Source organism: Carcharodon carcharias, chromosome 5 (assembly GCF_017639515.1).
Source record: "Carcharodon carcharias isolate sCarCar2 chromosome 5, sCarCar2.pri, whole genome shotgun sequence".
Taxonomy (NCBI): Eukaryota; Metazoa; Chordata; class Chondrichthyes; order Lamniformes; family Lamnidae; genus Carcharodon; species Carcharodon carcharias.
Window position 1 is genome coordinate 104,398,981 of NC_054471.1, and position 22,860 is coordinate 104,421,840.

General features: G+C 42.0%; 1 protein-coding gene across 4 annotated transcripts in view; it reads left to right on the plus strand.

The window, feature by feature from the left end:
* The window catches only part of lrrc1 (leucine rich repeat containing 1), a 158,005-nt gene that overhangs the window by 75,892 nt on the left and 59,253 nt on the right, over positions 1-22,860 (plus strand). For all 4 annotated transcript variants that reach the window (XM_041187133.1, XM_041187132.1, XM_041187134.1 and 1 more), the window contains 2 exons: positions 10,176-10,232; positions 11,722-11,785. In XM_041187133.1, coding sequence (XP_041043067.1) covers positions 10,176-10,232; positions 11,722-11,785 — 121 coding nt within the window. The remainder of the gene's footprint in view (positions 1-10,175; positions 10,233-11,721; positions 11,786-22,860) is intronic.

Genomic DNA, 22,860 nt, shown 5'->3' on the forward strand with positions numbered 1-22,860 from the left:
AAGCTTGCACTGCTCAGGTCTGCCTGCCAGTCTGGAGCCCTATTGTATGAACTTGGCCTTCTTTGAGCTTTTAACCCAGTAGTGCATTTCCAGAGTACCTCAGTGTTACATTGTGTATGCCACAATGGTAACAGCTTGAAGTTATTCTGAAGGACTACAGCCCTCAAACTGGATCTTATGTTTGCCTCCTTTTTTTTTCTCCCTTAGTTCTGTAATTTTTTTTCTTATGCAGTTGGGCATAGCAAACATAAGATGAAACTCCACCACATCACCGATCGGACAAATGTAATTTAGGATTATTGCATAACATTGTGGACGATAGTAATAAGGAATAAGAAGTGTAACGTTTCATTGTTCCTGCAGCATAGCAAAAAACTTTAATTTTAGAAATTGTTTAAAGGTTCAGTAAAGCAACAAATGCAGTTTCAATACCTCACAATTGTCCGCCATTATTTTTTTCAGCATATAACAGAAAATTAAACATAAATCTCTTTGCCATGAGCTCGAGTTTTGCGCCCAGTTGGTTTTGGGGTTTGTTTCACTATCTCTGACTTGGGAAAGTGGATGTTGGAAATCTGAAATAAAAACAGAAAATGCTCGACAAAACTCAGCAGGTCAGGCAGCACCTGTGCCGAGGGTAATGGAGTTGACATTTCACGGCTATGAAAGGTCATTAACCTGAAACATTAACAGTTTCTCTCTTCACAGATGCTGCCTGACCTGTTGAGGATTTCCGTCATTTTCTCCTTTTATTTCTGATATCTAGCATCCACAGTATTTTGCTTTTGAACTTTATTTTCCACTACAGCCACAGATTCATTTTCAACCTATTATAATATTTTACAACTTATATGTTCATGAGGCAAAACGGCTGAGTCATAACTTGATTCTCAGACGGTTTTGAATTTGACAAAATCCGGTAGATTGAAGCTTTATTTGTATCGTGTGCATTAGTACAAGAACAGCTCAGAGGCTGGGAATTCTGTGAGAACTAACTCACCACCTGACTCCCCAAAGCCTGTCCACTATTTATGAGGCACAAGTCAGGAGTGTGATGGAATACTCCCCACTTGCCTGGATGTGTGCAGCTCCAACAACACTCAAGAAGCTCGACACCATCTAGGACAAAGCAGCCAGCTTGATTTAGCACCCCATCCATCACCTTAAACATTCACTCCTTCTACCACCGATGCACAGTGACAGCAGTGTGTACAATCTACAAAATGCACTGTAGCAACACACCAAGGCTCCTTCAACAGCACTTTCCAAACCTCTATCATCTAGAAGGACAAGGGCAGCAGATAGATGGGAACACTACCACCTCCAAGTCACTCACCATCCTGACTTGGAAATATATCACTGTCCTTTCACTGTTGCTGGGTCAAAACCCTGGATCTTCCTCCCTAACAGCACTGTGTGTGTACTTACACCACATGGACTGCAGCGGTTCAAGAAGGCAGCTCACCACCACCTTCTCAAAGGCAGCTAGGGATGGGCAATAAACGCTGGCCCAGCCAGTGAAGCCCACATCCCGTGAATGAAAAAAACCTGTCATTAAACATAGGACTTAGGATGCAAAGTAAATGAATGACTGACAATTACTGTGTCAAACAAATCTAACACCCTAAATTTTAGCAATTTATGAATGTCTGGAGAATGTAGAGGTTAAATTGCTGCCAGACAGCATTGTGTAAAAAAGCCTGATGCTTATATTTTAGAAAAAAAAAGTAACCATTTAACGGACTAGGAATCCTGCGATGAATAACTCACCTCCTGACTCCCCAAAGCCCGTTGTCTATCTGCAAGGCACAGGTCAGAAGTGTGATGAAATACTCTCCAATTGCCTGGATGAGTGCAGTTCCCACAACACTCGAGGAGCTTGGCAAGGAATGGACAAAGCAGCCTGCTTGATTGACACCCAATTCACAAACCTTCACTCCCTCCGCCACCGACACACAGTAGCAGCAATGTGTACCATTTACATGATGCATTACAGGAACTCACCAAGGCTACTTAGCACCTTCCAAACCCACGGCCACTACCACCTAGAAGGACTAGGGCAGCAGATAGATGGGAACACCATCGCCTGGAAGTTCCCCCACAAGTCACTCACCATCTTGATTTGGAAATATATCGCCGTTTCTTCACTGTTGCTGGGTCAAAATCCTGGAACTCCCTTCCTAACAGCACTGTGGGTGTACCTACACCACATGGACTGCAGCGGTTCAAGAAGGCAGCTCATCACCACCTTCTCAAGGGCAACTAGGGATGGGCAATAAATGCTGGCCTAGCCAGCAATGCCCACATTCCATGAATTAATAAAAATAAAATCACAGAAGTTATCTCTGGATGGACTAGATAACTTCTGCAGTGTTGCTATGTCTATGCAATGGTATTTCCATGCAAAAGTCATGTGGAAAGTTGATCCGGTTGCACATGAATTGTCATGGTCAATCTTTATAAATCTTGGTTTCGATTGGCTGAGTAAGCTGCCTGGAATTGCTTTTTAGCCAACGTGTACCAATTTCTTTTGATGCTTTCCAGCTTGAAAATGGGTTTTGGAACTAGGGGATATAGGGAGATGCCCTAGCTCTTTTTAAAAACAACAGATTATGTTAGTTTAATAAAAAAACAAAGTTGGTATGGGGAAGGAACTCGGAGTATCTAGGAATATTTTACTTCAAACATTTTTAATATTGTACCAATTTTAGGTTTAATAATAATTAAATATAATTCCCTCGTGTTATCGGTGCTGTTAAAGATAAAGCCATCAATGGTGAAATAACGGCACTTACTGTGACCTTGAAGAACGTTGCTCACAAAGATCTAGCAATCCCTCTGATGTGGATTTCACTTTTGCTGGCATTAATTTCTATTTGTGGAAGCTGTGGAGAGCCCCTGTGTTCAGAAACGGTGATGCCATCAAGCAGGCTAAGCAACCAATCACAATGAAGAATTTTCACAGACCGCAAACCAAGTAAAAAGCATGGACTATCCTTCATTTTTTAGTCATCTGCGGACAGTGAAATAAAGATTGGGCATACGCTTGGGATCAAGGTAGAAGCTGAAATGATTTTAATTGATGGAACATTTTATTATGAGAGAAATTTGACATTCCACAATTATAAAATTGGTTTTCTAGAGCCTGAGAATTTGTTAAGCTGTAACTATGAACTCAGCATGCTGCTGAAATCCACTTATCCCTCATTCAACAAGGTGTAACCTTTTTTCGAGGGTTTTTACAGCGAGACTGATCGTGTAAAAAGTGGATGTTCACACCAAATCATGTGGTTTTTGAGATTTCCATGTCTGGAGACTGGAACATTACACCCTGTGGAGGGGCAGAGGTTTATTGGTAGCGACTTCTGGATTTCCGTGTCTAACTGTACACGGGCAGGTGCCAGAAGCTGCTGTCAGTTTTGCAGTTGCAATGCAACGAATGCTGATAATTTTGCTGTCATGACAACCGCAAATTTTGGGCTAGAACCTCTGCTGTGGATTCAGTAAGGGTAATAGGGCTGTGTGATGCTGCTGATTTGATGGGGTCTTAGAATTTGAAAAGCATGTGCTATAACACAGGAAGCTTATAGGATGAGGAAAACATTTTTGGCTGATCTTAGTGCATCCTCTTCCCCCACCTTCTCTCATCCTCCCCACTTCCCTATTGCAGCAAATAGTTGTGTTTTTTTAAGTAATTCGAGGGTTTTCGATTCCACTGCTCCAATGTTGTGTCCGTTCCACATGCTGATCACCCGATGTATGGACTATGTGACATCAATCCTATATTTTATTATAATTTTGTGAGTGTGAACTTGTTGGCCAGTGTGCTGCTAAACCTAGTTCCCCCCCCTAGTCCCTGTAACAGAAGGGACAAGAACAATCATTGCAGGTAAGTTTTTTATAACTGTGTAACATTTAATATCTTCACATGTTCAGTGAGGAAAAAGAAAATTACTACCCCCCCCCCCACACCACTCCTACACCCCCCCCTACACCACTCCTACACCCCCCACACACCACTCCTACCCGCCCCCCCCCCCCCACACCACTCCTACACCTCCCACACACCTCCTGTAGGGGGGGTGTAGGAGTGGTGTGGGCGGGGGTGTAGGAGTGGTGTGGGTGGGGTGTAGGAGTGGTGTGGGTGGGGGGGTAGGAGTGGTGTGGTGGGGGTGTAGGAGTGGTGTGGGGGGGGTGTAGGAGTGGTGTAGGGGGGGTGTAGGAGTGGTGTGGGGGGGTGTAGGAGTGGTGTGGGGGGGTGTAGGAGTGGTGTAGGGGGGCTGTAGGAGTGGTGTAGGGGGGGGTGTAGGAGTGGTGTGGGGGGGGTGTAGGAGTGGTGTGGGGGGGGTGTAGGAGTGGTGTAGGGGGGGGTGTAGGAGTGGTGTAGGGGGGGGTGTAGGAGTGGTGTAGGGGGGGGTGTAGGAGTGGTGTAGGGGGGGTGTAGGAGTGGTGTGGGGGGGGTGTAGGAGTGGTGTGGGGGGGGTGTAGGAGTGGTGTGGGGGGGGTGTAGGAGTGGTGTGGGGGGGGTGTAGGAGTGGTGTGGGGGGGGTGTAGGAGTGGTGTGGGGGGGGTGTAGGAGTGGTGTGGGGGGGGTGTAGGAGTGGTGTGGGGGGGGTGTAGGAGTGGTGTGGGGGGGGTGTAGGAGTGGTGTGGGGGGGGTGTAGGAGTGGTGTGGGGGGGGTGTAGGAGTGGTGTGGGGGGGGTGGGGTGTAGGAGTGGTGTGTGGGAGGTGTAGGAGTGGTGTGGGGGGGGTGGGGTGTAGGAGTGGTGTGGGGGGGGGGGTAGGAGTGGTGTGTGGGGGGTGTAGGAGTGGTGTAGGGGGGGGGGGGTGTAGGAGTGGTGCAGGGGGGGGGGGTAGTAATTTTCTTTTTCCTCACTGAACATGTGAAGATATTAAATGTTACACAGTTATAAAAAACTTACCTGCAATGATTGTTCTTGTCCCTTCTGTTACAGGGACTGATCTGTAGTATCTGTTTTGACTTTGAGATGCCTATTTTATGATGTACAAACTGTATCGCCTCTTAACTCCCAAATACCTTTTTAATTATTTAGTATGTTGAAGTCTTGGAATGATATGTTAAATGTGGCAAGTTGATCCTGCATTTTTACACTTCTGTTTTGTTCCTTTGCTGCTGATTCCTTTTTCTTTCCCTATTTCAGTCACCTAGCCTTAGGCAATGAACAGCACTAATTAGTAACTTAAAAGCACACAGGGGGAAAAAATTAATTGTGTGAAACAAAATAATGTAGGGTGTGATTAGTAGATCATTGACTTGCATTCTGTCGAATCTGGGTTTGTTGAAAGGACCAAACAAAACAGTGGGAAACATCTGTGAGGTTTACTTTACTAATATTGCATGGTGTCAACATAATCACAATCCTGTAATCTGCTTAAAATCCGATCCACATCAACTAAATCCATAAAGTTTCCTCTAACTTTTTATGCTATTCTATTCTGGTGTCTGTAGCCCTGTATTACATTGCCTAAGTGGCCATTTGACTTGCAGGAACTACAGTGAGTGCCTTTTGGCTATTGATTCCATTCCAATAATTGATTGCAGCACATGAATTAAAAGCAATTTTAACATTTGTAGTCGTAGATTCAATGGCTGTGCTCAATCAAGGTTGAATAACTAAAACTCGATTTGATTCTACTTTATTTATTTATGGGCCTTCGCTGGCTGCACCCATCCCTAGATGCCCTTGAGAAGGTGGTGATGAGCTGCTTTCTTGATGTAGATACACAGTGCCTAGGTCGATGCCTTTCATGGTTTCATTCAATTGTAGCAGTTTGATACAACTGAGTGGCTTGCTAGCCATTTTAGGGGGCATTTAAGAGTTGCTGTAAGCCTGGAGTCACATGTAGGACAGAGTTCCTTCTCTAAAGGACATTAGTGAACCAGACAGGTTTTTGCAACAACTGACAATGGTTTCATGGTCATCATCAGACTTTTAATTCCAGATATGTATTGAATTTAAATTCCCCCGAGCATTACCCTGGGTCTCTGGATTACTAGTCCAGTGACAATACCACTACACCATCACCTACCCATTCCCCACAAGTATTGCAGCATGAGTTACTGGAACATTAACAACGAGGGAACCTTGGCTTTGAGTTTGTTCCCACTTGGGGCACTCGTGCTCTCTTCCCTGCCCCTTGCTAGCTGATAACTAGTACCTAGTGAAGGCTGTTTGAATGTCACCATCCCTGCTGAGATCAGCTGACTGAGTGAAGACTGAGAATCACACTCCACACCACACTAGGTAGTGCGTCTGCTAACTGAGCAGTCAAAGATGTCAATGGATGAACTTGTAAATTGAACATGTTGTATTTCTGGATATAGTGTTAACAGCTGAAAAAAAGCTTCCCTTTGGGTAAACTCAGCAAAACTTCCTTGTACCAATCCATTTTGTGCACAGATGTGTTTACTATATTTAGAAGAGATACTGCAAAGGATTTATTGGGATTTTAAGCAGATTATAGGTTTTTGGTAATGTCAAACTCATTAAAATTCAGTTCACTCGTACTAAACCAACTTGTTCAAAGTGTGGTCATTGCAAAACAATCATTATAAAAGCCTCACTGTTAACTATTGGGGTAATTTAATACATTAACACCAGCAATAAAATTGAGAGTTGCTGGGTAGTTGTTGGCCACTTTTGTGTGTGTGTTTGTTATCAAGGTGGGCACTCACTGTAAGCGTTCAACAGCAACTTGCATTTATATAGCACCTTTAAGGCACTTTGCAGGAGCTTTAATCAAATTTAACACCAAGCCGTATTAAGAGATAGTAGGGTTAGTGACATAAATCTTGCTCATAGTGGTAGGTTTTAAGGTGCCTCTTAAAGGAGGAAAGAGATTTGAAACATGGAGAGGTTTAAGGAGGGAAGGGCCTTGGCAGCTGAAGATATGGCCACTAATGGTGGAGCGATTAACATAGGGGATGCTCAAGAGGCCAAAATTGAACATGCAGACACCTCAGGGAGCTGTAGGGGTGGAGGAGATTTTCTTAGGCAGTCGTTCAGGATCGAGGATGACTTGCTTCCACTCTGGTTCGATGGGTTCAGAGGTGGCTTGTAATTCTAATGTGTGATCTGCAGACTCTGCCAGATGTGGGGCAGGTGGTGCTTGAAGGGTTGGTTAAATGAGTTTTTTGGAGGCTTGTGTGCTCCCTCGACGCCTCAACTTTGCCTCTGTGCATTCCCAACAAAGTCTTCTGATGAGTTCCGTACATTTCCAAGTGAACCTTCTCTATTTTGGTCTGTCACAGGCCAGGTACCCCCACAAGTTGGCAGAGATGTTTGACCCTGTCGTGGTGCTTTGAGGACTTCCTTAAAGCATTTCAGTTGTCCTCCTGGGAGTCTCTCGCCTCGACCCAAGTTCTGGGTAGAGCAGTTGCTTTAGGAGTCTGGTGTCACTCATGTGAACAACATGTCCTGCCCAACGAAGCTGGTTTTTAATGATTAGCACCTCGCTGAGCATGTTGTTTTGGGAGAGAGTGTTGCTGTTGGACTGTCTTTCTTGCCCCCAGTTTTGGAGGATCTTCTGAAGACACTACTGGTGGTACTTCTCCAGTGCTCTGAGGTGTCTGCTGTATGTTGTCCAAGTCCCTGAAGCATATAGTATTATGTGGATCACTGCTTCCCAGTAAACCATGGCCTTAGTTTTGGGTTTGACGTTTTGTTCCTTAAATACTCTATTCGTTAGTCAACATTGGAGGCGATGATTCATCGTCTACATCTGCATTCATCGAGAGGAGGCACCCACATTATGGAAAATGCTCCGCTTTTTCCAGGATCTTGCCACTGATCTTAATCAATCTAGGTGTGGAGATTACAGAGTTCAGAAGAGGTGAGGGAGGCCATGGAGAGATTTTAAAGCAAGGGTGAGTTTTAAAATTGAGCCAATGTAGCCAAAATGAGCTCCAGGGTGATGGATGATTGGAAAGTATAATGTAGGAGGCCATCCCTCCCAGACATGGAAAGGTTGCTGTGTTTTTCCCCAAGAATGTGCCTCAGCTCCAACCAGAGTAAAGCAATCCCAGATGTACTTGTAAGCTTTTTCCTATTCACACGCCTGTGGTCCTACAACATTTCTTATGTGTAGTTGCTAACTTGTTACCGGTGGTTGTGTTTTTCTTTGAAAATCCATTCTGCACCCGCACCCCTGGAGAGTGGTAGATGCAAATCTGAGAGCTGCTAGAGATTTTTTTTTCATAGTTTCAACAGAACTGCTGTAATGGGACTTACTTACAACTTCTCATCAGCGGCTGCAGCATCTGACGCCTGTTAGTCCCTGTGCTTTGTTGGAAGATGATAACTCAGTTACCTTTAGAAGGAGAATGGAGTTTTTACTGAAGAAGTAACCCGAAATAATGCTTGGAATTGTAAACTTGATTTTTGTTGTCTCCAAGTGGTTGCTTGTTAAAAATTGATTTGAAAGTTTTTGGGTTATTTTGTGTGGAAATTATCATGCCAGTGCACTATATGCAAAAATAATTGAGATTGAGCCCAACTGCAGCATCTGAGATGTTTCCAAATTTAGATGTATTCCAGTAGATTATTTTAACCCCATTCCAAAAAAAGCTATGGAGTACACTGTAGAGTTTAAATGTAACTGAATGATGAATCATCACTCAAATCAGTGTGGCTGAACGCTCGGGCCAGTGGCTGAGCACACGGGCTAGCACAAGCTGGTCAAAGCGAGACATCCTGGAAGGGTAGACTATTTCAGAATAATTTGGTTGGAATTTTTTGACAGGGTCATGTCTATAGATATAAAAACAAAAAAACTGTGGATGCTGGAAATCCAAAACAAAAACAGAATTCCCTGGAAAAACTCAGCAGGTCTGGCAGCATCGGCGGAGAAGAAAAGAGTTGACGTTTCGAGTCCTCATGACCCTTCGATAGAACTTGAGTTTGAGTCCAAGAAAGAGTTGAAATATAAGCTGGTTTAAGGTGTGTGTGGGGGGTTGGGGGGGGGGAGAGAGAGAGAGAGAGAGAGAGAGAGAGAAATGGAGGGGGGAGTGTGGTTGTAGGGACAAACAAGCAGTGATAGAAGCAGATCATCAAAAGATCAAACACCAGGAGGGAAATGGAAAGCAATGAAGGTGAGCAAGGCAAAAGAGAGGAACGGAAATCTTGTCGCAGAAAAGAACAGAACTTCTTCAAGGAGGTAGGCATTTCTTGAAGAGCAGTGGCAGTCAATTAAACACAGAGATAAAAACAAAAAAACTGTGGATGCTGGAAATCTCTCTCTCTCCGCCCCCCCCACACACCTTAAACCAGCTTATATTTCAACTCTTTCTTGGACTCGAACTCAAGTTCTGTCGAAGGGTCATGAGGACTCGAAACGTCAACTCTTTTCTTCTCCGCCGATGCTGCCAGACCTGCTGAGTTTTTCCAGGTAATTCTGTTTTTGTTTTGGATTTCTAGCATCCGCAGTTTTTTTGTTTTTATCTCTGTGTTTAACTGACTGCCACTGCTCTTCAAGAAATGCCTACCTCCTTGAAGAAGTTCTGTTCTTTTCTGCGACAAGATTTCCGTTCCTCTCTTTTGCCTTGCTCACTTTCATTGCTTTCCATTTCCCTCCTGGTGTTTGATCTTTTGATGATCTGCTTCTATCACTGCTTGTTTGTCCCTACAACCACACCCCCCCTCCACTTCTCTCTCTCTCTCTCTCTCTGCCCCCCCCCCCCCACACACACACACACCTTAAACAAGCTTATATTTCAACTCTTTCTTGGACTCGAACTCAAGTTCTGTCGAAGGGTCATGAGGACTCGAAATGTCAACTCTTTTCTTCTCCGCCGATGCTGCCAGACCTGCTGAGTTTTTCCAGGTAATTCTGTTTTTGTCATGTCTATAGATGTTGTTTATATAGATTTCCAGAAAGCATTTGATCAGGCTCCGTGCAATAGATTAGCAAAAATAAAAGCATACTGAATTAGAGATAATCTTGCAATGTCGGCTTGTAATTGGGAGTAGGGGATCGAGTTGGGGTAAGGGGAATAGACCCTGATTGATGCGGTGAGACAAGAAGTCTTCCGAAGGGCTGCTACTGGGGGTCCCTGCTTCTCTCCATATGTGTCAATGTCTTAAGGTATTGAAGCTGTACATTCAAATATATTTTTCAAATTTCTACATCATTGTGTTTCTTCTCACTGTTTCAGTCTTATAAACCTGGCATCACTTGAACTAAGAGAGAACCTGCTGACCTTGCTACCAGAGTAAGTTCAATTGATTTATTTTTGTCTATTTGTATAAGTTTACACAAGCACAAAAATGTGAATGGAAGATGTAGGCCAAAGAGGAAATGAACTCTTCTTGAATTGGGCTCTGCTGTAGGCAAAGGTTGTCACTGCTCTAGTTAAATACCTAGAGAAATATTTGAATGTGTTCGTTCTCAAAAAGGAGTGATCTGAGTTCTCCCTTCCCACCTTGTGGCTGGGTTCCTCATTTTGGATGAAATGAACTTTTTTAGCCCCTGCTCCCAGCATGCTCTGTTTCTTATCCCTGCTGGTAGGGAGAGGAGAGAAGAGAAATTGCTGGAAACTGCACTTTTGTAAAATGTATTTTCAGCTTCTTGGCCTGTGGTAGTGAATAAGAGATGACCAACCTGAATTTGGCAGGAGAGTGCCTAGCTCTGCTGGTAGCCAGTGGACAAAGGATCTGCACTGGTACATAACCATGATGATCCAGGCTTGATTCCTAGCCTGTGGTGGTCTTAGCCCAACGAACAGGCAGGGCTGTGCAATTGACCTCTGCTCTACTTTGCTAAGATGGGAAAAAATTCCCCTAATGTTCCCATTGCAGTTGTAAAGTACTTATGTGGACATCTGGCAGGGACAACACAGGCCAGTCATGACGTCGCTGTCAGTGAAGAGACTTCTGACAATGCTAGTCTAGGCTCACCCAAGAATAATGGTCACGTGGGCAGAGTACTGAAAGGCTGCTGGTGCCTGTTTGTATTGTATCGTTAATTGCTGCTAAGGCGAGGTGCTAAGTGGGGGAAAATCCTGCTATCCACAAGGCAGGAGGGGGGAGAAGAATTTGAGATTGTCAGATACCTCCTGAAGGCTATTTCTTGAACAATAGATATTTGAGCACATGATGCCTAGCTTTCCCTTGGTGAAAAAATTGTACAAGAAGAGCAGGTACTAAAGTGCCAAGCTTTAAATTTGAATATATTCATTGTTCTTCTTCTGCACTGTCATATTTGAGACTCAACATTAGTTGAATATAGCCAGAGATTGATTTTATGTGAAGAATTTCAAATTTACATTCTTATTTTACTACAGCCCTGAATGTTACTTTCATTTCTTTTTGACAACAATGCAAAGCAAGGTTTGGAACTTAAGTTAAAATGTTTTTTTATTCATTCATGGGATGTGGGTATTGCTGGCTAGGCTAGCATTTGTTGCCCATCCCTAATTGCCCTTGAGAAGGTGATGGTGAGCTGCCTTCTTGAACCACTGCAGTGGAAACTTAAATTCAAATCAAATGACCTTTGTGCGGAACAATGATTTTCAAACAGGTGTTTTCAACACCATTAAATATTACTTTTGTTGATGGCAGATGCAGAACATGTGTGGTGTGACCTTTGTCAAATCCTGTTCGGTGCACACCTACATTAATTGCTATGAAAAGCTAATTCCCTTAGGATGTAAATGACGTAGCATTAATAATTTGATATTGGGATACTATTCTAATTTACAGATCACTTGCCCTTCTCTGCAAATTGGAAGAACTGGACCTCGGAAACAATGAACTATATAATTTGGTAAGATTTTTTTTAAACCAAGTTATTATTTTTTCTGAGATAAAAACAAAAAAACTGCGGATGCTGGAAATCCAAAACAAAAACAGAATTACCTGGAAAAACTCAGCAGGTCTGGCAGCATCGGCGGAGAAGAAAAGAGTTGACGTTTCGAGTCCTCATGACCCTTCGACAGAACTTGAGTTCGAGTCCAGGAAAGAGCTGAAATATTTCAGCTCTTTCCTGGACTCGAACTCAAGTTCTGTCGAAGGGTCATGAGGACTCGAAACGTCAACTCTTTTCTTCTCCGCCGATGCTGCCAGACCTGCTGAGTTTTTCCAGGTAATTCTGTTTTTGTTTTTATTATTTTTTCTGCAAGGTAAGGTGAAGAATTAAACTGCAGTCATGTGTAAGTCTCATAATTTCATTCATGAAAACTAATTTGTGGTTATATGAAAGATTCCAGGGTACTGGGTTTGAGTACTCCACTTGTTATCTTATTATTTCTTGTTATATTGGGAGTTATTCTGGCACCTTGACTGAGGTATTGCTTGCCTAATTTAGGGCTCCTTGGCCTGGGTTTTGCAGTCATTTTGATAAGAAATTAAGCCATTGTTGGGCATCATGTTTAATAACGCATCACTTCGGGCCCTGTTTTCAAATACTTAGCCACGACATTGGTATTTCTTTCTGCCTACTCTGTTAATCTGGGCTCCCAGATAATAGGCATGGCATTGTGGAAGCCTCTCTGACATTGGGGGTGGAAAATGGCACATCCTTTTTAGAATTAGATCAGAAAAATAGATTGAGCTTGTGTTTATACAACATCTTTCACATCCTGAGGACATTCCACAGTACTAGTGAAGCACTTTACAAGCGTGATTTATATTATAATATAGGGACCAATTTGCATAAAGCAAGATACCACAAACAGCTTTAGGAAATGACCAGAGATAAAAGCAAAATACTGCGGATGCTTGAAATCCATAACAAAAACAAAAATAAAAAGACCTGGAAAAACTCAGCAGGTCTGACAACATCTGCAGGGAGGAAGACAGTTGACATTTCGAGTCTATATGACTCTTCATCAGAATCTGATGAAGAGTCATACGGACTCGAAATGTCAACTGTATTCCTCTCCACAGATGTTGTCAGACCTGCTGAGTTTTTCCAGGTATTTTTGGTTTTGTTTTTGCATGGGAAATGACCAGATTGTTTTCTCTTTAGCAATGTTGGTTGAGGTACTTAAATGCTGCTCATGGCACCAGGAGCACTTACCTGATCTTCAAATTGTGGCGTGCAATTAGATACGGTGAATAGGCTTTAACTTCTCATCTTAAAGATGGCACCTCTGTGCATCACTCCTTCAACACTACACTGAAGTGTCAACCTAAATAATGTGCTTAAGTTGCTAAGATAGGCCTTGATCTCATGGTATGACCTAGGAGAAAGAGTTATTCCTGAGCCAAGCTTGAGGATGATAGAGAAGGTGGTCAACTGTTCTGAGCAGAGTATGCAGAGTGTACAGAAAAGAGAACTTCTTTCTTTGTATAATTAAAGTCATAATAATTTTGACAACTGAATCTTTCAAATGACTCCTTTTGTGAAGAATTTCCAAATGGGACTTGCTTCTAAAACTTGAATGTCCTGCAAGTTGAAGACCAACAGGAGCTGTAAACTATCAACACCATTTTTAGCCCTTACCACTACCATTAACACTCCCGTTGCCCATGACATCTTTGTTTATCTCTCCTTTGCCCCCATCTATTGCTGGCCTTCTCTCTAGCTTCACCTGCTCCACCACCTTTAAACAGTATAAATTTCATCAAATTTCTACTTCTCGTTAGCTCTGAAGAAGGATCGTACGGACTCGAAACGTCAACTCTGTTTTTCTCTCCACAGATACTGTCAGACCTGTTGAGTTTGTCCAGCATTTTCTGTTTTTCTTTCAGGAGCTGTAAACTGTTGGTGCTAGGTTTTCTCCTCCTTTAGTTTCTCCTTCTGGACCCTCTGCTCCAATTTCTTTTTTGTAACTGACTTGATTTCTGTTTGGAGGAATTGAGTGATATATGAGTATACGTGGAGCTGTGTGGAAGTAGAAAGCACAATAAATAATTTTGGTTAGGGAATCTATAACATAAGTAAACTTTAGCAAAGCAGATGCTGTGAAGAAATGTGTGGGTTAAAATGCCCAGGCCAGTTGAGTACAGTTCCAAATCTGCAAGAAAATAGGTGCTGCAGTGCTAATTGTTTTTAATGACCTCATAAACACTAAAGCCCAACCTGAGGGTGAGAGGTAATAAATGTTGTCCTGAGATGCAAATCTGGAAATTTTAGACTAATTAGTGCAATATCTGTAATGGAGAAAATACTTGAGAACATTGTTTGGAGTGCTGTGTAGACTTATCTGAGGAGAAAGGAGAGGTGATCTAAGGAGAAAGGGAAGGCGATGGCGTAGTGGTATGGTCGCTGGACAAGTAATCCAGAGACTTAGGGTAATTTTCCGGGGATGTGGGTTCGAATCCTGCCACAGCAAATGGTGGAATCGAAGTTCAATTTAAAAAAAATCTGGAACTAAAAGTCTATTTATGACCATGAAACCATTGTCAATTGTTGTAAATACCCATCTGGTTCACTAATCTCCTTTAGAGTAGGAAATCTGCTGTCTTTATCTGGTCTGGCCTACATGTGACTCCAGACCCACAGCAGTGTGGTTGTCTCTTAAATGCCCTCTGAACAATAAATGCTTGCCTAGCCAGTGACACCATTAGATGTAACTTTCTTGGATTTTCAGAAAGAGTTTGATAAAATTTGACGTGAGAAATTTAAGGAAGCTTAAAAATCATTTGGTGAATGTTGAAGTAACTAGTCCAATGAGTACAGTGTAATAACAATAAAAATTGATGGTGATTCACAGGGATCCATAGAGACCTGTGCACAACATATTGTAAATGATGGAGGAGACTGCTAATTGCAAAATTTACTTACCCCAAACTGTGTGGCCAAGTGACAAAAATTACATGAATAGCATCAAAAACTTTTTGGATTCATTAAATAGATGGCCTAAGGAATGGCAAGTGATAGGTTAAATAAAAAGTCATTTATATTGTAACAGCAAACATGTATAGGAGTGAAAGGTGCCTATTAATAAAACTGATGAAGGTATTATGATCCCTCTGGAGACATACTTTTTGAAAAGAAATTCAAATATACAGTTAATGGCTGAAAGTATGACATGACGAGATTTCACGTTTTAAAACCTTTACTGTAACAAATGACTTGAAAAGCACTAGTGACTAAACATCATTTTCTTTTTGTAGGCAAGTCATACTTTAAACTACAGAAAGTGATGTAGCCCTTTTATACTTATCTATCATACTCTTCATAGAATTACAATCCTTTTAGCAACACTCCACAGTTACTTCCAGCTTCCAATGGGTTCCTGTACCTGGGTTTTCTGGGTAGTAGCTTCCAGGCACCTTGCTCAGTTCTCAGTGAGTTTCTTAAATCCACCACCAGGAGTAAAGCCTGTCCCAATGATTTGTCTTCCCCATGACCCTGCCAGGATGAATCTCCTGGAATCCTTTGGTGGCTGCAGGATGTGTCTAGAGACAATTTCCCTCTTGCACCTGGCTATGGTAGTTTGGAAAGCCAAGCAGTTCTTTCTGTCTGCTGACTATAATAAACTGCTGTCTGTGATATTTATAGGGAAGCTTATAACCGCACCTCAAAAATGGCGTCATCTGTCCTCTTTCCCCGTAGCAACGTGAATTGTATTAACCTTGCATTCAGGTAAAAATGCTAATTAGCTATCCTTGATAGTAACTCTTTCATCTTTACAGTTTACAGTACAATTGTTTAAAACCAATACCTTCTACACCTTTTTTTCAACTTTGGGAGACCCATTGTAAACTCAGAGACTGCTGTCATTGTCTATGAGCGTAAATACTTTGCACGATCTAAACCTTCCTTTGATCTCTAACAATCAAACAGCTCAGACTCACTGATAAAAACAAAAAAACTGCGGATGCTGGAAATCCAAAACAAAAACAGAATTACCTGGAAAAACTCAGCAGGTCTGGCAGCATCGGCGGAGAAGAAAAGAGTTGACGTTTCGAGTCCTCATGACCCTTCGACAGAAGGGTCATGAGGACTCGAAACGTCAACTCTTTTCTTCTCCGCCGATGCTGCCAGACCTGCTGAGTTTTTCCAGGTAATTCTGTTTTAGCTCAGACTCACTGTCAGGCAGACTGCAGAGCAGGTCACATGACTCCCTTTATTTACCCTAAATTTAAAGCTACAGTCCCAAAATCTAATAATTTTATAAACCCCTTAATTCTAACAAAGGAAAATCATTTAAAGATGAAGAGTGATTTAAAGGTATATTCGAAGTGGATCAAGTATTAAACTACACTTTAAGAGTATTTGACTTGTCCCCAAGCTATCTATTTTCTTTTTTTTTTTAAATACAGGTGAAGCAACATTTTGGGATATTCTGTGGAGTTTTGGGCAGCCTACATGGGGAAGAGTTACTGGCATGTTATTAATATAAAATGCGATCAGGCTTCTGAATTGGCCATTAGTTCCTTGGGGGTTTTGTGACCTCCCACTAACTCCAGCAGAAGATCAGAGGAAACTAAATGTTGTAAATGGCAGTTTCAATGAGGTCTGAATTATGGTGGACAATCGGGAGAACCTGTGGAAATTACTGGTTGTAAGGATAGACTGGAGTCTACAAAATTGGTTGGTTTCAAGTGAGATAATCAAGCAAAAGTTGAAACGATTAACTCTTTGGGGATCAATGAGTATCTATACGAAAGATGATCTCAGGTAATTCAAAGTTGGTATAAGAGTCTATGGAATACTATGCAAAAGGAGCAGGGTGTTGGTGAGCCAAACATGCTGTTTCATCTTATGTATCCTTGTTTCCTCATGACAAAATGTCACACTTCCAGAAACTGACTTTATGGAAAAATGATCAGTTGCCTTGAGAAGTAAGTTGTTGAACAAGAAAGGTATTACTGTTTTACAGATTTCCTTGTCTGCAAAAATGAAAGCAAACTCGGTGTTTAAGTAGAGCTGTTTGTAGCACGTAATGATTAAAGGATAGCTAGAAGTAAATTGGCATGTTGTATCTGGTTGTGATTAGTCACGCAAGAAGGATCCATTTATGTTTGTAATTCTTCTCTCTGTAGTCAATATTAAATAAAAATACACTTCCTCCTCCCACACACCCTATGCAATGTTTTCATTGTGAAACTTATGTTGCACAGCTGGATAGTGTAGGCCATTAGGCATAATGTTATGGGAACAAGAAAATCATGTTGGGTGCACAGAATCTAATGAATGTTCTGATGTGCATGTAGTTAGCAAGGGTATAATTTTCTACAGCTGATGTGATGGTAAATGTTGGGGTGCTGTCTAGATCATTGAGCCGGAGAAATCGAAGTATATGCATTGGGAGTTGGTTTTTGAAAGATTAGAGCCATAACACAATTAACAGTGAGTAAAGTTGGTGCATTTTGATTTTCTTTCTTCCTCCATACTTAAGTTATTGTTCTTACATAACATCCTCATGTACCATTCCTTAACTCACCACAGTCTCTGCAGTTGGTGTTTTAGATGAGACTTGGCTGCACTACTTTAGTTGATACTGGCAAGAAATATTTGATGACAGTCAATTAGCATGGAGCTGGTGCCACTTTGTGCATCTCTGTAAAGTCATCACTGATGCAAAGCTGTGCAACCTATCCTTTCTTCGCTGCTTATGAAAAGGGGGGCTTCCACTTTTTTCCCTTCCCTGTTTGCTATGTTTTTTCTTAGGGTAGTTGATAATCTGGATGGTTGGCGTCTTTTCCACCACGAACTGCTAGTACTTTGGTAAGAAATTGCTCATATAAGGCCCTTTTCTTTCCAATTATAATTAGCTGGAAACATCTGAGCATGAGTAGGTCATTCAGAATATTGAATTTGCTTATCCATTTTATGAGCTGCCTTTTTAATCCCGCTGTCCTTTCTCCGAATCACTTAACACACCTGTCTGTCTTTTAAACACGTCAACTGATGTTGCATTGTCAGGCCATCATAGGCCACTTTTTTGTATGAATGTTCTTTCTTCCTTGATTCATTTTTAACTGGTTAAGTTATTCGATTGTTACACTCCCTCATTTTCTTTTAGCTCTTCTACTAGGAGGAAGATTTCTTCCCTATCTCCCTTCACTATTTTCAACTCTGTTCACTCAGTAAGCCATCTTGATTCTACAAAATCCAACATCGTTTGTCCAAGCTCCCCAGGCTTTATGTAGAAAAATGTCTCAAGGCATCAGAGAAGAATCAATGCCAAACCAAAGAAGGATATGTTAAAGATGATTCCAAGTTTGGTCAAAATGTGGGCTTAATGAGGTTCTTGAAGGAGGCCGAGGTAGAGAGGCTCCGAGAAGAAATTTGAGTTCAGTACTTAGACAGCTGATTACGTGGGTGCCTGTGGTGGTGTAAAGAGAGTGGGAATTGCATAAGAGGTCTGGAGGAGTGTAGGGTCTTGGGAAGGTTATGGGGCTGGAGAAGGGTGCAGAGTAGAGGAAGAGCGAAAGACATGAAGGCAATTAAGCAGAAGAATAAGAATTTTAAGCTTAATGCATTGGGGAGGAGGAGCCAATGTAGATCACCATGCAGGAATGAGAGGAATAGTGTGGGTTTGATTCAGACAGTGGCCAGGATGAGGATGGAATTGGCTGCAAGGATGTTTGGCAGGTGCCGAAGATGGTAGCTTTGGTCTTCTCATGTTAAACTGAAGCAAATTGTGGCTTATTCAAGACTGGATGTCAGACAAGCAGCCTGTCAACTCAAAGGTAAGAGAAATTGTGGAGTTAGAGCTTGGTGTGGTCTGTGTATTTGTGGGCCCTGATCTTGTGTCTTTGGATGGTGTTGCTAAGGGGTAGATATAAATGAGCAAGAGGAGAGATCAAAGATAGATCTTTCAAGCAGTTCTGAGGTGGTAACATGAAGGAGGGAAGAGAAGCCACTGCTGGATATGTGTTACATTGGGTAGGACCAAATGAAGGCAGCCCCACTCAGCAGGATGAAGAAGGAAAGATGATGTGGTCAACTGTGTTGAATCAAGCAGAGAGATCACAAAGGATGAGGAGGGGAGCACGAGTTATTTATGACTGATTAAAGTCATTTCAGTGCTGTGGAAGACCTGGAGAGATTCAAACATTGGCGTTTATATTCTTAAGTGCCCTTTTAATGGCATGGAAGTCTAAATTAGTGCCAAATAACCTCTCTGGGGCTGAAAATTAATTTTAACGAGCATGGAGTCACATTCCTTCAGATTTAAATTAGTGTTGGAGATGTAAAATTTTTAAAGTTTATTTTTAACTTTTTTTTCTTGTTGTCCCTTATCTTCCTTAATCCAGTCTTTCTTACCCTCTCTTTAGTTCAGTTCCTGTGCTTGATTTGATATTGAATTAATTATTCTAACTGACACTTCTTGGTTCAGACCCCGCATTGCTCATTAACAGTTCTTCAGTCTGATTGATTAAGGAGATACATGGTTGCTTGCCCTTTCCATTCAGATCACAGATGCCCTGTATAGGTCACCTCATTGTTTGACTGTCCCATTGACTGCAACTGGCTGTGCAAAACCCCATGACAAATCTGTGGACAAGTGCAATTTATAATGAATGGCTGACTGAGGTCAAAACAAATAAATAATTTTGGTTTATGGGAGGGTGTGGGGGGACGCAGTGGTTAATGAGCTTGCGTGTGAGTGCTTATTAAAATGCTGTTGCATAAATCATCTGAAGTTTGAAGCATAATGAGGCGTGTATTTTTAAGCATCATAAGTAAAGAAATAACGTTGCAACCCAAAAAATGGGTCAGAGCAACATTAAATATCAAAGATGCACTGTGTCCTCCTGGTTGAGCTACATTTTAGTGGTGTTGAGCCTTTGGTTACTTATTGTGTTTCTTGTGCTATTTTCATTACCAACTGTGTGTGGGAGCTACATGTTCACTGCACCATGGTGAAGTTGGATGTTAGACATCTGTAATTAATTTCAGCATAGCCACAGAGTGCTGTATGTACACTGCTGTTGATGAGACTTTTAGTTGAAAGAAGCTGGCTAATCAGTCTTTTTAAAATGATTAACATGGGAATGGCAGAACCACAACAACTTGTATTTATATTGCACCTTCAGTATCATAGAATGTCGCAAGGCACTTCATAGGGAGTGTTAGCAAACAAAATTTGTCACTGAGCCACATGGAGATATTAGGGCAGCTGCGTTTTAAGGAGCCTCTTGAAGAAAGATAGGTTAGGGAGGGAATTGCAGAGCTTGGAACCTCGACAGCTGAAGGCATGGCTGCCAGTGGTGGAGTGATAAAATCAGAGATGCTTAAGAGCCTGAAGTGTAGGAGAGCAGATATCTTTCAGGATTGGAGGGCTGGAAAAGATTACACAGATAGGGAGGGGCAAGGCCCTCTTGGAATTTGAAAACAAGGATGAAAATTTTGAAAGTGAAGCGTTGCTTAACTGGGAGCCAACGTAGGTCAGCAAGCACTGGGGTGTAGGGCGAGCAAGATTTGGTGCGAGCTGGGACATGGGCAGCTGGATTTAGGATCACCTCAAGCTTACGGAAGGTGGAAGATGGGAGAAAGGCCAGGAGTGTGTTGGAATAGTCAAGTCTAGAGGTAACAAAGACATGGATGAGGGTTTCAGCAGCTGATGAACTGAGGCAGAGGCAGAGTTGAGCGATGTTAAGGTGGTGGCAACAGGCAGTCTTAATGATGCAGATATGGGTTTGGAAGCTTATATTGATTCAAGCTTTGTGGTGAGGAACCAAGACACAGGCTTTGGTCTTCTGAACGGGTGACGAGGCTTTTTCGCTTTTGCTTTTGGAGGGGCTTACAGTGTCCATTTTAAAATTGTCGTTATAATAATTTGTGCCTAGGTTTAAAGAAATAACCCTAGTACCAGTTGTAACTTTGAGTACAACAAACAGAGAAACTGTACCAAGATCATGAAACATTTTATTTGATTGCCGAACAACAACAATTGACAGAGCTTTGTCATTCTGACAACTGGGAACACTGTTCAGAAGGCAGGTTGACCAGACCTCATGGAGCAGAGTCTGACAGTGTTTTCCAAATTGATTCTTCCTTGTCATGTGGCCTCTCTTCCCAATTGCAAAGTTTGTTGCTTTTGTATACAGCTTTGAAGTAAAACTGGCTTGAGTGTTTTTTTTGTTTGCATTGTCCAATTCATGATTCTTGCTGTTCTTTGCCTTGTCTTCTATCCTTTTTCTGAACAGTAGACAAAAGTCTATGACTTGCTGTTCCAGTTCATCATCTTCTGTTTTCAGCAGCATACAAAAGTCTGTTGTTTGTGAGTAACTAACAGTCTGGGCTTTTCATTAGCCAAAGAGTCAGAAGTTCATGACATTTAACTGAACCAAAAAAATCCTGTACCCTATACTAATACACCTTGATACCAGTTTTAGATAATTTTTCAAGGGGCAGAATAATTCGCTCAGCATGCGGGCGTGTGCCCAGCACGCCCGAGCGTAAAATGATGCACGGTAATGTCTGGTGAGCATCATTCGCGCAGTCTCGTGATATTTTGTTTGGCGGATGAGCGCCAGAGTCGGCAGTGCACCCACTGACAGTTAAAAGGCCTAGTAAGGCCATTAAGAAGCTAATTAAAGTCAAATTAACTCTGTCCATCCAATCTAATGTGTGGTGGGCAGGCGAAAAGACCAAGCGGCCTTTACGTTTTTTAGGAAACCTCATTCACGGGCGGGTTGAGGTTTCCTAAAGCCAATTAACATCAAATAAAAATTTTATTTTTGAATTAAAGACATGTCCTAGCTCATGTGACAGAGGGGACATGTTTTACGACAATTTTATTTCCTTTATTTTGTTTTAAATAGCGTTTCATCTCCCTGAAGCAACTCCGTGCCTCGGAGATTATGTAGTGCTCACTTGTGCCCATGCGCTAAGTTCACGCAAGGCCCACTCAGCCTCCTCCCCCCCCATCTGCACAGGCAGTGCTCAGTGCAGCCACTTGTGTTCCACGCTGGGTGGGCCTTAATTAGCCCGCCAACGTGAAATTGCGGTGCGGAGCCGATCGTGGGCAGCAGTCGTCTTCCCGACTGCCCCTGCTCGCCCCCGCCCAGCACTCCCGCCACGGGGAAAATCCTGCACAAGATGATTTTGCTATCAGTATGTTGATGCACACTTATCCATTTTAGGCAGTGCTTTTGGTATGACATCATTGCCTGAGGGAACATAAAATGGACACTATGAAAGGTTCACTAAATTAACTGTTTAACTCAGTGACTTTCCTTTTTCTGGTTTTATTTATCATTTTCTATTAGTTGGATATAATATGTTGTTGAGATTTTAATATATTTATTGGTAGGTCAGTAAAGGACAAATATAGAAAGGATAGAGAGTGTGCATTATTTGATAGATACCTGTGGCTCAAACAATATTCCAGATGGCTGGAATGAGTGAAATGTGAGTATATAATTCAAAGTCTTGCATCAAACAGAGACCAGTGGAGCAAATAAAATGGCATGGTAACTTCATGGACAGTGATTTGAGCCAATCGAATATGTCATATGAACTCCAAGAAAAGTTTAACCAGTAGGACAAGATAGCAAAGAATGACTTGACCAAAGCAAATTGCTCATTTGTTTTTCGAACTTAACATTCTAGAACAAAATAACGTAAAACTGCTTTTAAAAAAAATTAAAAAGCTTGCACATTTTGTTCTAATATCTTCTGCAGGATAGATTGCTTCTGAGACACTGACTCTATGCCCTAGGCTTTCTTTATAAACGAGAGAACAGGTTTATTATCTAAATTGCTGGTGTTTGTTTCTCCAACTGTACAAAATCTGAACGATTACAGGAGGACTTATATATCCAGTAAGCTAAGTACTATAACGAGGGTTCAGTTTGAGCCCTTACACATAGACACTTTCTGGTGCAGTGGCAATGTGTAAGGGCACACTTTTCATAGAGAAGTGAGAATCACCTACGTGAGTCGCCATTGACACTGAGCACGAGACAGGTATCAGAGGAAAACCTCAAAGC